At 51.2% G+C, this 14,937-nt stretch overlaps 1 protein-coding gene across 4 annotated transcripts in view; it reads right to left on the bottom strand.

The window, feature by feature from the left end:
- The window catches only part of SSH2 (slingshot protein phosphatase 2), a 118,830-nt gene that overhangs the window by 63,644 nt on the left and 40,249 nt on the right, over positions 1-14,937 (bottom strand). For 2 of the 4 annotated variants that reach the window (XM_081844057.1, XM_081844058.1), the window contains exon 2: positions 12,209-12,252. In XM_081844057.1, the coding sequence (XP_081700183.1) occupies positions 12,209-12,252 (44 nt within the window). Of the gene's footprint in view, positions 1-1,668; positions 1,872-12,208; positions 12,253-14,937 lie in introns of those variants that run through there. The other 2 variants (XM_081844055.1, XM_081844056.1) reach the window with 1 other exon arrangement.

Genomic DNA, 14,937 nt, shown 5'->3' with positions numbered 1-14,937 from the left:
AAAGCCTCTTATGGAGCCAAGCATAAAAATGGGGTGGGGGGGAAGAAAGATGGTTTACGCTCCCCCCAGCGCAAGAATAAAGAGCAGGGAGCTAAAACAAGACAGCAGGCCGAGCCAAACTCAAGTTGTCTCCAAACCTGCATGTTTGGATTCAGGAACAGACAGCAGAGCACGGTGAACTCACCTGTTGGGGGGGGGGGAATCATCTGAAAACAAGAGTGCAAATTTGGAAGATTGCAGGGGGTTGGACTAGATGACCCTTTGGCTCCCCTCCAACTCTACAATTGTATTATTCCAATTCTTATATTTATTCTGTGGAGGCATTTCCCAAAGGGCTAAGAACAGCATACAGGGCTCCCCTTACCCATTTTCACAATAGCAACCCTACTTGCCATAACGGCTGCTGGAGGCAGCAGTGCTTCTGAATACCAGGAGGGGCAAATGCTATTGTACTGGGGTCCCACTTGCAGGTTTCCTATAGGCAACTGGTTGGCCACTGTGAGAACAGGATACTGGACTGGATGGGCCCCCTGGGCCTGATCCAGTAGGCTCTTCTTTATGTTCTTAACTGCTTTGTTTGGGGAGGAAACAATCCCCAGGCAACTTCTCAAAGTGATGGGGCTGGGGGGCGGGGAGAGACACCCATCTCTGAGAAAGCTACTTTCCCATGCACACTTCTGTGGCAATAATCCCCCAGTAAGGACAGGGTATCAGAAGGGGCTCCCAAGGACAGAGCTGTGTAGCCATACAGGCTGCAGCCCCACACCGCTTGTTGGGTGGCTGAAGCCCATTCCTATACTTGAGAGTTACTCTGAAGCAAAAGCGCTCAGACCAGCAACTCAAACCACCACAAAGCTTGGATTCAAGGTTCGCTCGAAGCTGCCCCTTGCACGTCTTCCCTCTCGCATAGTACAATTGCTCCAAAATTTGCTAACCTGGGAGCCCTCCAGGTGTTCCGGCCTGCAACTCCGGCCAGCCAGCCAGCGCAGAGCTGTAGTCTGAAACATCTGGAGGGCAACAGCTGGGGAGGGTAGGTCCGGGCAAACACAGCTTGCTGAGCTCCCTAAGTTAACTTCCGACCTAAACCCCATTTTCCTCTCATTTTCTGCGCACGCGCTCGCCCGCTCGCACACCCACCCACCTACCTACCCACCCACCCCTCAGCGCGCACGGATGTTCCTTGGGGCAGGAGCGGCGTCGCAACGGATTAGACCCCCGTTTCCTCTATCCTCTCTGCCCCGCGCCCCCAAAAGGAATGGGAGAAATATATCCGAAATAAGCAAGGAGATTCGACTCGCCCGACCAGAGTCTCCTCTTTTGACTCTTTGCTTTACCCGAGATGACTTCCTAAAAAAATTGGCAGCAGAGAAAGGAGAGGAAAAAGGGAGGAAAAGAGCGGGGGGGGGGTGGAGACCCAGAAAAATCAAGCGGCTTCTGCGCTGCAGTACGCAGAGCCACCGCTGGCGCTGGCAAGGGGACGAGAAAAGTGTATTGCGGGGGGGGGGGGCGAGGAGGAAGAGAGAGAGGGGGAATGTAAGAGTCTCAATCCGTGTCTGGAAAGAGGAGGAAATGACCCCATACGTTTGGGGAGGGGGTGCCCAACCATCCTGCTAACTTCCTCGCTAATAACTGGGGGTGGAGGGGGAGAGAAGCGGCGGCGGTACTCACAGCTGGTTGATGGCGTTCTGGGAGATGACGGCGTCGTCGGAGAAGTAGGGGATCATCTTGGGGGGCCGGCGGCGGCGGCGGCGGCAGAGGGGGCAGGCCGGGGCGGCGGAAGGGGGTCGGCCGCTGCCGCCTGCTCCTCCTCGGCCCCCGCCGCCTTGCTGTCTCCGCCGGAGCCCGCGCAGGGTCATAGGGGGCTGCGGGGTCCCCGCCGGAGAGCGCGGAGCATGGGCGCACCAGGGCGCACGCCGCCGGGGAAGAGAGGAGCGCGGCTGGCTGGCTGGCTGGCAGGCAGCGCAAGCAGGAGGCTGGCGGCGAGGGAGCTGCTTGCGCTCCGGCGCCGGCCGCGGCTTCTGGCGTGTCCGAGGAGCGCCCGCCCTCCTGGCCTCCCCAAGCCGGCCCGGCGCGCAGTGCGCAAGGGCGAGCCGGCCCAACTTCGCCTCTGGGCCGGCCCAGGGGCGGGGCGCGCGGGCGTCCCTTCGCCGGCCACGAGGAGAGGCGGCAGCTGCCCCAGCACCAAAGGCCGGCCGGGGCGCGCCTTGCCTCTCCGCGGCTCCCCAAGGCGGCAGCGGCAGCTCAGCCACGCGGCCTTGGGGACGATGCCGGGGCGTCCGGTCGCCTCCCTCTCCCGTCAGACGGGGGGCAGAGAGGGGCAGTTGGCAACCGCCTTCCTCTGGGAAGTCCGCAAGCATGGCTAGGGTGCAGAGGCGCCGTGCCTTGGAGCCATTGATAGCCTTCACCTCCATGCATTTGTCTCTCTCTCTCTCTCCCCCCCCCCAGCCACTTTTAAAAGCATCCCAAGGTGGCGCACTCCGCGCGCCCCCCGCGCCCCTATAGAGGACGCCAATATATGTTGACTTCTGGAAACCAAGCCTGGTGAGCAACAGCTGGAATTGCTGGGTATGTTTAGCCTGGAAAAGAGGAGCTATGATGGCCATCTTCAAATATATCAAGGGCTGTCAGATGGAAGAGCGAACAAGCGTGTTTTCTCCAGTTCCGGAGGGTAGGACTCGAACCCGTGTCTTCCAAGTTATAAGAAACGAGAGGCCAACTAAACATCAGAAAAAAACTTTCTGACAGTAAGGACTGTTCAAAGTGGAACGGTCTCCCCTGAGAAGTGGTGGACTCTCCTTCCTTGGAGATTTTTAAGCAAAGGTTGGATGGGATGCTTGAGTTGTGAGTTCTGTATGCAAGGTGGATGCTGTGCCACCGAGCTGGGGTCCTTCGCCAAAGAAGGTTTCAGGCAACGAATTCCAGATGGCCATGTACTGTGTGCCTAGGCACCTTCCCGTAACAAAAGGCTTTAGCTCCGTGACAGAACACCCGCTTTGCACGCAGAAAGTCTGAGGTTTCAATCCCTGGCTGCATCTCTTGGTGCAGCTGGGAGAGACCCCCCTGCCTGACACCTTGGAGAGCTGCCACTGCTGCCAGTCAGTGTAGGTAATGCTGAGCTAGGCAGACGAACTGTCTAACTCAGTATGGCAGCTTCCTTATGCTGTCTGTCCTGAATCTCCCACTGTCTACCTTCTGACTGTAGTTCTTGCCTTCAGGCCCTCCAGCTTCTTGTTCTCACAGCAGCCAACCAAAGACCCTGGCAAACACTCAAGCAGGACCTGAGTACAAGAGCCACTCTCCCCTCCTTTGGTTTCCATCAACTGGGATTCAGAAGCATTGCTGCTTCCCACCATGAAGGCAGAGCACAGCCACATGAATTTCTTTCAGGAGAAAAGCAAGAAAGTTAGGGTTCTCCAGGTGTCATGGAGAGAACACAGAAAATAGACTTGGAAGGCACCACAAAGATCATCTAGTCTGGTGTTTCCCAACCTTGGGTCTCCAGCTGCTTTTGGACTACAACTCCCATCTTCCCTAGCTGCCAAGACCAGTGGTCAGGGATGATGGGAATTGTAGTCTGAAACTAGCTGGAGACCAAAGGTTGGGAAACACTGATCTAGTCCAACCCCCTGCAATGCAGGAATCTTTTGACCAACCTGGGGCTTGAACCCACGTCCCAGAGATTATGAGTCTTACACTTGTTGTTGCACTTCAGCTCCCAGCTGGGCCCAGGACAGATGTCGAGCAACATCTGAGTTCCATGCCCTGCTCTAAGAAATGGCATTTTGTGGTGCCTGGGAGAGATGGAGAGATGTCTCTGCTTAAAAAGAGGCGTCCCTTCTTGAGAGAGGGAGGAATGTCTCTTAGAGCAGGGATGGGGAGGGGGACCTCATCAGGGTCAACAATTATGGGACCTGGATGCCTGGAGGGTGGCAGGCTCCACTTCTAATGCTCATCAGCATCCTTGACCCATTGGGATGTTTTGCTTCTCAATATTCTCTGGTTGGCCTCTGTTATTTTCTCCTACCAATAGAGAACCTACAAAAGGACTATATGGGCTCTTAAAGGTAAAGGGACCCTTGACCATTAGGTCCAGTCGTGACTGACTCTGGGGTTGCGGCGCTCATCTCACTCTATAGGCCGAGGGAGCCGGCGTACAGCTTCCGGGTCATGTGGCCAGCAGGACTAAGCCGCTTCTGGCGAACCAGAGCAGCACACGGAAACGCTGTTTACCTACCCGCCAGAGTGGTAACTATTTATCTACTTGCACTTTGACGTGCTTTTGAACTGCTAGGTTAGCAGGAGCAGGGACAGAGCAATGGGAGCTCACCCCGTCGCGGGGATTTGAACTGCTGACCTTCTGATCAGCAAGTCCTAGGCTCAGTGGTTTAACCCACAGGGCCACCCGCATCCAATATGGGCTCTTAGGTACCCCATAAGGGAAAAGGAGCAGTTTTTTTCTTATAACATGGGAGTTGGTGCCCGACCACACCTGGGCAGCCCTCCAGGTTCCCCAACCCTGCCTTCAGGTGTGCCTATAAAAAGCAGCTGCCCTCCCCGCCCGTTTCAAACACTGAACTCAGAGGGCAGTTCTGTGTGTCACACAGCTGGGGAAAGTAAAGAGGCCTTTTGTCTGCTTTTTAATTTATTTATTTATTTAAAAAACAGGTTTTATTATGACCCACGGCAAAAAGGAAGGGCTGTGTGGAGGAGCTCACAGATGCTGCACTAAAGCCCGTGTCAAAGCATTCAGAAGCCATTAGTGGCTTGCGCATGATGGGCTCATGCGGAGGAAAGCTCGTGCCACAAAAACCAGGGAGGGGATTGCAAAGAAGTGAGAGAAAGAAAGAACACTTACACCATATATTTAAAGCACAATGATGCCACTTTAAGCAGGCATAGCTACCCCCAAAGAATCCTGGGAAATGTAGTCTGTGAAGGGTGCGGAGTGTTGCTAGGAGGCCCCTTATTTCCTCACAGAGAGCTACAGTTCACAGAGTGGTTTAACAATCAATCCCTTTCCACAGGGAACTCCAGGAATTGTAGCTGTGTGAGGGGGGAATAGGCATCATCTCCTGCCAGCTCTCAGCACCCTGAATAGACTACAGCTCCCAGGATTCTTTGGGGAAGCCATGACTGTTTGAAGTGGCATCAGAGTGCTTTAATGCTTGGTGCAGACCAGGCCAGAGAGACTTTTGCCTGCTTGGTAGGAGCTGCAGTAATGATGAAATGAGCGGAATGATGCTTCCAAGCTTTATTTCAGGTATGGGGAAGCTCTTGCAGGACCCCCAGCACCCGTCATCCCCAGCAGGGCCAATGATCAGGGACGGGAGGAGGTGGAGACTACCAACACCTGGAAGGCAGAGGCAACCCTAGGCTCCCTTGCACCCTTGGCAAGGAGATGTATCAGCACCTCCAAAGGCAGGAGAAACCATGGACCAGAAACTTTAAAAGTTCCCTTGTCATTGCCTTTTGCACCATGCTTCAGTTTGTATTAAATGCTTAGCATTTCTGCAGAGCAGGGGGTAAAGGTAAAGGGACCCCTGACCATTAGGTCCAGTCGTGACCGACTCTGGGGTTGCGGCGCTCATCTCGCTTTACTGACAGAGGGAGCCGGCGTACAGCTTCCGGGTCATGTGGCCAGCAGGACTAAGACGCTTCTGGAGAACCAGAGCAGCGCACGGAAACGCCGTTTACCTTTCCGCCGGAGCGGTACCTATTTATCTACTTGCACTCTGACGTGCTTTCGAACTGCTAGGTTGACAGGAGCAGGAACTGAGCAACGGGAGCTCACCCCGTCGCGGGGATTCGAACCGCCGACCTTCTGATCAGCAAGTCCTAGGCTCTGTGATTTAACCCACAGCGCCACCCGCGTCCCATGCAGAGCAGGGGGTGGGGAACCTGAATGGCCCTCCCAGGTGTTGCTGGAGTCTGGAGTGAAGTCCAGTCTAACAACGTCCGGAGGTTCCCCACACAGTTCTGCATTGCAGATTCAAACCAAACTCTGCTCTCTGCTCAGCTAGGAATTTCCTTCCTGCGTATTCCACCCGGTGAACAGTCCTGACCAATGGCATCTCCAGAGATCTGCCCTGCAATTTAAGAGGGAGTTATATTTCCCAGTGACCCAGCTTCAGCCTTTCCAGCCAAGCCCCAAAATTTATTCTCCTTCCTAGGGGCTCAGAGTGCCTCTGGGCAAAGCTAGTGTCCTTCCCTTGCCACTCAGACTGGGGCGCAGGAGAGGCAGCCCAGCCCAGCACGTTCCGCTTTTTAGGAAGTCCAAATGTTGGGTTTTCCAGCATGCAAGCTCACTCCTTTGGTACCCGCCCCCTAGTCGTAAAAGAGAGAGCAAGCATATGGTGGGAGGCTGACAGAGCCCCTTCCCCTCTTTCTTTCTCTCTGTGCAAGAAGATGGCAAAAGGTCACCAGAAACAGGATGGGGAGACTGGACCCCCAGGCAAATTCTTGCTTTAGCAATAACTTGCAGCTATGCAAATCTTTTTGACAGGAAAGAGGCAAAATTCACCCCAAGCTGTGAGTTGCTCTTGCGAATTTTAAAAGGAACAAAACACAAACACACACCCGTTCCACTTTAATCCAGAGGTTCCCAAAGTCTACCGCTCTTATCGCTTTCAAAGCTACTTCCTTTGGTAATGTTTGCTTGCATTTACCATTCTGGGTTGCCACACGTCACAAGATAGCCAATGATTGGCAACAGCAATCTATTTCGTTATAACTTAGTTATCTTACGTCTGCGGTAGGTGAAGGTTTGTGCGTGCTCGGCAAGTGTTTCGTGCTATAAACTTCCTTCACCCTTATGTTTTCGTTCGTAAGAATGCGTAAGAATGTTTTTCATGCAGCATCTGGCATCACTGGATCAAGTTCAGGAGTTCTGCTGAATTAACTAAACTAAATAGTTTTAATTGGATTTTGAGTAACTGTGCAATCAATCTTGACTGTTTTGAATTTTATTGTTTTGTTATCTTCCTTAGTGGGTCATGCAAACCGCTGTTCTAAATAATGCTTTTTATAAGGTAGGGGGCACTGGGGATGCGTTTATGGAATCAAGGGGGCGGTGGTCAGGAAACAGCCTGGGAACCACTGCTTTGATCAGATGTACTAACCTCTCCCTAAAGAAAGGAAAAGTTCAGATCCTCCGTTTGCCCCTTCCTAGCGATAAGTTTGTGTGTTTTTCAATGTAGCTATTTCATCTTCATCTGGAATTTGAGAAAGATCTCCCGTTTATTTGTTTCAAAAGCCACACAAATTTTGGGAAGCGGCCACATAAACCCATCCTCTCAATTTCTTAGGGGGGTGGCATCCAGACATCAGATTTGCCACCATGTGCAAATACTGAAACAGCAGTTTGCCTGCCTATAACCCATTGCAGGGTGTCTTGGAAATTGCCTGGCAATCTGCCATTTAGAAAGGACAGGCAGAGCACACCCGTCTCCCCACAGTGCTACTGACTAGCCACATAAGGCTACCAGCTGCTTCCTAAATCACTCAGGGTTTTCCTGGGGAAAACCTCCTGCCATGAGGCAGCACAAAAAAACCCCAAGCCAACAGATGTTTTTAAACTTTAATACTTTCGTGTTGTAAACTTGAAATATTTTTGACAAGTACTGCAAACGTGAATCTTTGTGGGGAAAGACTGGAACCCAAAACAATGTTTTCTAAGGACTGTCAAGTCTGGGGAAATCTGGGCCACTTTCCCTTTAAAACAGGGGAACATGTGGCCCACATGTGGTTCTCCAGATGTCTGTGGACTCCCAACTCCCCATCAGCCTGTATAGCCGGTGGTCAAGGATGATGCTGGATCAGAACATGAGAACATAAGAAGAGTCTGCAGGATGAGGCCAGTGGCCCATCAAGTCCAGCATCCTGTTCTCACAGTGGCCACCCAAATGCCCCTTATGGGAATCCCGCAAGCAGGATTCAAGCACCAGAGCCCAAGACCCTCTCCCCTCCTGCAGTTTCCAGCAGTTTTTATTCAGGAGCATTGCTGCAGAGGCAGAGCATAGCCACCCTGGCTAGTAGCCATCATAGCCATGAATTTGTCCAATCCTCTTGATGCTAATTGGAATTCCAGCAACCTCTGGAGGGCCAGCCCACCGTCCCCCCACTTTAAGGCACACGCAGATCTCAGCCCCACTGTACAGCCATATTATTTTTTTTTAAAAAAGAAATCCAGTTTGCCTGGCTGAATTTCCACCTGTGCAGCTACTAAAAATTTAGCCAGCTAGCCCTGATGATCATCTAATGCTTATTGGATGGATTTCCCCCCTAAATTGATTTTTGATTCTTGATTTTATTGTTATTTACGCTTTATACCGTATTTTATGCTGGGGTTTTTTGTAGCATCAATTAAGTCTTTTAAATTTGTTGTTAGCCGCCCTGAGTCCGGTTTCCTGAACCAGGAAGGGTGGGGTATAAATAAATTATTATTATTATTATTATTATTATTATTATTATTATTAAGTTTGTGCTTCCTGCAATGAGGGCAGAATGAACTCTGGTTAAACATCATTCTCTGCTGGGCTTTTTTTAAAAAAAAAGAGAGAGAGAGAGAAAGAGAGAAACAGATGGAAACTGCAGCTGCTACATAACTGCACGCGCTTCCCCATAATAAGTATATCAGAACTGGAGCACACGCTTCCCCCTCCTGCTAATGAACATGCCAGCCTACGCTTTGCGTACAGTCCTGAAGACGCTGCGCTCCATTTATCACGGTGGGGAAAGGCGCATCATCTCTTCTGCCAGCGTTTGCACAAGGAGAACCACTATGAGGAGGCAATAACCCAGCAACGTAAGAATGCATCGTTGCTCAAGGCACTCACTGGAGCTAGGTGCGGGGGGGGGGGGGGCAGGTCCAGCCACTGGCACCCCCTGTTAAATAGTATATTCTCTGTCAGAGGTTCTGCTCTGCCTCCACAGTTAGAGGCAGTGATGCTTCTGAATCCCAGTTGCTGGAAACCACAGAAGCGGAGAGGGCTCTTGTGCTCAGATCCTGTTTTGGGGCTTTCTGGGGGATGGGGGGGGGGACCTGGGTGGCCGTAGTGGGTTAGACAGCAGCTGTTGTAGGTGGGCGGTTTTAGACCCCAATTGCAGAAATTGTTTTATTGCTTTTAGTTTCCCGGAGCCATTTTTTGGGGTGAAGCTTTTGTCTGCGAAGCAGTTTAAATAGACCTGCAGAAATAAACCAGACAGCTCCCTAACGCTCCAACCTGCTGTTTCTCTAGCTGGAATGCCACTAGGCATGTGTAAAGTGTTGCATGTTTTCTTTAGGCCTAAAATAAATAAAAAAATTGGCACCACCAGCTTGAGAAGGCAGTTTCCAGAATCGATAGGATGCAACACAGTGTTGGGAATTAAGGGTTTCTTGTGGAGAGAGCTCAAATATTTTTTTGGTTGTGTGTGTGTGTCCCATTTTCTGCTTGAAGCAAGTCATGTTCTTGACTCCTGGAGCCCACCCCCCCCCCCCGCCCCATATAATTTCCTGGACAGGAGCAGGCTTTGGAGTGGATCAGAAATCCGAGCAGATGTCTTGGTCTGATAAGAGGCAGGCAGGGAATGCAAATGAGGAGAGATAAGTGGCCTGGGAAGCCTTCTGACTCTGCCTGGAAAGACAGGGGAAGGTATCCACTCCAAGGTACATCCTCTATAATGTATATAATGGCAGGTGGGCAGGAGGGAAGGAAACCACTCCAAACCAACCATCTAGCCACTCCTGTCAAGAGAGGCATGGAGGCAATGGGCCCACTGCAAATTCCTCCTCCATCTGCCTTGCAGAAGCATGAAACTGAACACAGCAGTTCAGAGTGTGAGCTGTGAAGGTGATGAAGAAGTAAACACCCGCCCAGATTCGGCTCCCACAGGCTCACAAGGTAGCCTGGCCTCTTCTTAAAGAGGACCCACAACTCAGTGGCAGTAAGCCTGACTGGCACGCAGAATGTCCCTGGCAGCATCTGCAGGCAGGGCTGGGGAGAGGCCCTTGCATGAAATCCTGGAGAGCTAGACAGCCCATCTTAAGCAGCTCGATTATGTTCCTGTTTAACTCTGATCTGAAAACCGTGAGGACTAGGATCTTGTTTTATGTTAATGGGAAGGAAGCTGGTTCAGGGGTGGAGCACCTGCTTTAACTGTGAAAGCTGGAATCTCCACTCCATGGTCCAATCCCTGGCATCTCCAGGGCTGGGTAAAGACTCCCCCCACCCCTACGTGAAACCACGGAGAGCCACTGCCAGACAGTGTGGGCAATACAGAGCTGGATGGAGCAAGAGTCTGCATTTGCCAGCTTCCTGGGCGTATAAGTAGGCTCCTGGCACCAAGAAAGACTGAAATGCTGGCAATTTCTGTGCAAGCCAGGCTTCCCAAGGGAAAAGGAGCCCCTGTGGTGTAGTGCTTAGAGTGTTGAATTTGGGAGACCAGGGTTCAAATCCCCATTCAGCCATGAAGCTCACTGGGTGTGAACCTGGGCCAGTCACACTGCCTCTCGGACTAACCTACTTCGCAGGATTAAATGAGGAGGGAGAGAAGCCTGATACTAATACTAATAGTAATCTGCCTTGATGCAAGTTGACTGTGCAATGAATGGTGGTGGGGAAGATTTCATTCAGATTTACGGGGGTGGGGGGTGGAATCTCGACTCGGCAACAAGAGAAAAACTTCAGCCGTTCTCTGCTTGGGTTTTTCTTCCCAGCCCCCCACCCCATTTCCGCTCCCCGCTGCCACTGCAAGAGGAAGTCCCAGGACAGAGGTCGGCGCATCAACAGCAGCCAGTCATTTCCCATGGCAAGAAAGCATTTCAAATATGCCAGAATCGTTATCTCTCCCTCACACACACACAAGTCAAGATTCAGCCCAGTGCACAATAGCCGTCCACCAAAAAGGAAAATTAAACCACACACACGTTTCCTCTCTCGCCCAATCTTGCATGGCAGCAACAAGATTTGCTAGCCACCCAGTTTTTTTACAGAGGAACAAGGAGAAACAGGATTGAGGTCTCCCCTGCTACATAACTTTAGGGAGGGGCGAATAGGTCCATTTCAACTTCTCTCTGTTTTTCATTTTTAAATGCAGTTCCCCACATTTCCACATGTTTTTTGGGGGGAGAGTCTGCATGAAAACCCATCAGCATTCTGGTGTGAATTTCTCCCACACATTTTGGAATGCGGTTTTTGCTTACTACACACATATTTGTGGAGCCATTTCCTCCGACATGCTGTATTTTCACTAGATATATGCATTTTGATCGATACCCTAATCCTAGGATGTGCATTTTTCTATGCGTTACTTTGCTGGATTGCAAAATTCATAGAAGTGAGAATTCTGAAGTGGGACTGCCTGCCTTTAGGTTCGCATACTGTGTTGCAAAGTGCAAATTAGGTGGGTTTGCCTTTAAATGCCAGCTTAATTGAACTTCCCCCTCAATATCTCTTGCATGCACACAAACACACAGCAAGGGATCTTCCCTGGCTAGGTCAGCAGTGCAGAGCATGAAATACATTCAATAACGGGTGAGATCAGTTGGGGGGGGGGGGAGAGAACCTGTGGCCCTCCAGCTGCAACTCCCAGCAGCCCTTGCCCCTGCCCCCCCCCCGGCTGCCAGGGATGATGGGAGCTGGGGTCCAACAACACCTGGAGGGCACCAGGTTCCCCATTCCTGCACAACAAAAACTAAACAGCAGAATCCAAAGCCAAACCCCTGAAAACGCAGGACTGAGCCCAGGACCTTTTGCCTGCAAAGCAGAAGCTCTGCTGCAAGACCCCTCAAGAGCATCTGGGGAAAACTCTGGCATGAAACCCTGGAGAGCTGCTGCCAGCCAGCATGGGCAATACTGGGCTGGCTGGGCCAATGGTCTAACTGCAGATGCTCCTATTTAAAATCAAGAGGTGGTGGCCTCTACTTCACTGGAGGTTTTTAGCAGAGGTTGGGTGGCCATCTGTCAGAGATGCTTTAGCTGGGATTCCTGCATTGCAGGGGACTGGACTGGATGACCCCTGGGGCCCCTTCCAACTCTACGATTCTAGGAATCTTTTTATTTAGGAAAAGGGCCATAGCTCAGTGGAAGAACTGCTGCTTTGCGTGCAGAAGGTCCCAGGTTCAATCCCCGCTGGCATCTCCAGGTATCTGTGCTTTCTATTTGTGGGGCTGCGGCAATCGAGGGCAGCCAAAGCGGTACAAGAAAATGTATACAGGTGCAAGACGTACCTTCTGGGCTGGAACCGGCAGTCATCTTCCCCGCTGTCCGCCTCCTGCACGCAGAAGAGAGGAGAGAAAAGGGAGATTAAGGTGCTTATTAAGATTAAGAGACAGCGTGTTGCTGCAGTTAAGAGCGTTGGACCAGGACCTGACATCGGATCCTCACTCACAAAGTTCTCATTTGAGCCAATCAAGCTCTCTCAGCTTAACCTATGCCTTGCAGGGTTGTTGAGAGGATAAAAGCGGGTTGGGGGGGGGGGTTCTTATGTCGATTTACAAAGCTCTGAACATCTTAGGTCAGGGACCACCTGAACTCAGCTCAATCCCTGAGCTCACCTGCAGGAGCATCTTAGGCCATTTCCCGAGTTCTCATTTGAAAACAATGAGAAATTGAGCCTTTAGTGTTGCCAGCCCAGCCCGGTGGAACTCTCCGCCAAAAGAGATTTAGTAGGCACCTCCCGTGCCAGTTTTTAAACACTTGCTGAAACATTTTTTATACTGCCAGGCCTATGCAGGCAATTAAGAATATATCCTCCCACAATGTTTAGTGGTTGTGTTCTCAACTTTTTAATGGTTTTTATTGTATGTTTTTACTGCTGTAAACCACTTTGATGGTTTTCTTAATGACACAGTAGTATGCAAATTTTTTTTATATAAATAAAATGATAAATAACAACAACAAAATGTTTTAATGATCCCTCCCAGCCACTGCTGGAAGAGTATGGGGAATATCTGGAAGGGACTATCCATCCCACCCACCCCCGCTATCCAAGGAGAGCACACAAGAGGCGCAGCATGCTTTCATGAGGAAGAAATAAAAAGGTAGAAGAAACCTAGGAAGTTCAGGAAACACACAGACAAATAAAACACAAAAACCCTGACATGCTGAAGTTAGCAAGGGGCGGAAGGTGGAAACCTGCCTGGACTCCCCAAGCAGAGTGAAGCACAAACTTAGTTCTGTAGGGAAAAGAAATTGCATCCAGGTTCTTTTCAGCTTGAGGGCCATATTCCAGCACGAGTGTCTTTCCGAGGGCCACATGCTAGCAGTGGGCAGGGTCAAGGATAAAAATGTTCCCCAGCTTTGTACCATCGTACAAATCATGGGGTTTATACGGACACCCACACCTCTTCAGATGTTTCTGCGTTCCAGCTTCCATCCTCCCTGGGTGCTGGGACCCTGCGGTCTGGGGCAGCCAGCTCTCCACCCCGACTTAGGCTGACTAGGGCTTCTTTGCAGTTGTTCTAAAACCAAAACCTCCCTCTTTCAAACAAGCAAACAGCAAGGTCTTCCAGAACTGCCGCAAAACCTGCCTGTACCTGCTGGCATTTCAGCCACAGTTATGATTATTATTAATCACCCGCCCTTCGCCCTAAGGTCCCAGGATGGGTCACAGCATCCAGACACAATAGTAAAAGAAATTTAAAACAATGAATCATCACAAAAATAAGGTGGGTCCTAAAAAGCTGCAGCCTCAAGTGTCCAAAGCCAGAGCAAAGAGGGCCATCTCCAGCATCTTCCGGTAGCTGGATAAGGAAGATGCCTGGTGCAGCGCTGTGGGGAGGGAGTTCCACATCTTAGGGGCCACCACAGAGAAGGCCCTCTCCCCCTGGGCTACCCCACAAGCCTCTGAGGGTGGTGCAACCACCAAGGAGACCCCCTCTGCTGACCTCAGCACCCAAGGGGAAAGAGGTGCCCTTTCAGGTATGTGGAGCCCAAGTCCTTTCAGGCTTTAAACACAAATGTGAGTACCTTGAATTGAGCCGGAAACTAACTGGCAGCCAGAGCAGGATGTCCACAGCTGGTTCAGCCTTCCAGGCACCAGCCTGCGGATCTAACGTGCGTTTCGTTTTCCTCTTCAATGTTCCCCAAAGGCGGAGGAACAGCCAGGCACATCTGGTGAGGCTGTTTTTTCCCCTCTCTACCCTCCCCCAACCAAAGAAAAAGCACATCCCAGATGTCAAAAACTGTGTGAACAAATAATTTTTAATATATAGGGCAGGGACGCTCAGCGAGGCCTCGCATTTGGCAGGGCAAGTGCCTTTCCCTCTGCGAGCCGCCAAGCCCCAGTTCACGCAACGAGGTGTCAGGGTGTTCTGCCAGCTGAGAGCATGCCCGGCAGCCCAAAGCATTCTGGGAAGCATCGGAGGCAGAGGAGGGGAAGGTTTTTTTCTCCCCATCAGGCCACAGAGCAGAGCAGAGAAGCCACTAAACCCACCTTGCTCATATCACCAGTCTTCCACGTTTAAGAACATCCGAAGAGCCCTGCAGCTGAATCAGGCCACCGAGCCCAGCATCCTGTCCTCACAGCGGCCAACCAGGTGCCACCATAGGAAGCCCCCGCAGGCAGGAGCCGAGGCTAAGGGCAGTGCTCCCCCCTCCCCAATTGTGATTCCCGGAATCTGGAGAGAACATAGCAATTGTGTCTAGGAGCTATTGTCAGCTTCTTCACCAAAAATTTGTCTAATCCTTTTTAAAATTCATGTTAGCTGGTGGCCAAACAGAGATGGCTTGGGGGGGGGCGGCTGGGAGGCTGACAGAATCATGGTTTGCTTAAGCTCTTAGTGGAAGCAAGAACGTATGACAATCTGGATGTTTAAATGGTTGCCGTTTGTTGCTTTTAAAGGTTTTGTGCATATTCTGAACTGCTTTTGAGTTTTATGAGTTCTGTAAATGAGAGATGGTACATAAGTTCCACCCCCTTATAACAGGAATGGGAAACATTAGGAGATCTGGCTGG

This window comes from Podarcis erhardii (genome assembly GCF_964252035.2).
Source record: "Podarcis erhardii genome assembly, chromosome: 16".
Lineage (NCBI taxonomy): Eukaryota > Metazoa > Chordata > Lepidosauria > Squamata > Lacertidae > Podarcis > Podarcis erhardii.
This window is presented reverse-complemented; position numbering and strand designations above follow the sequence as displayed.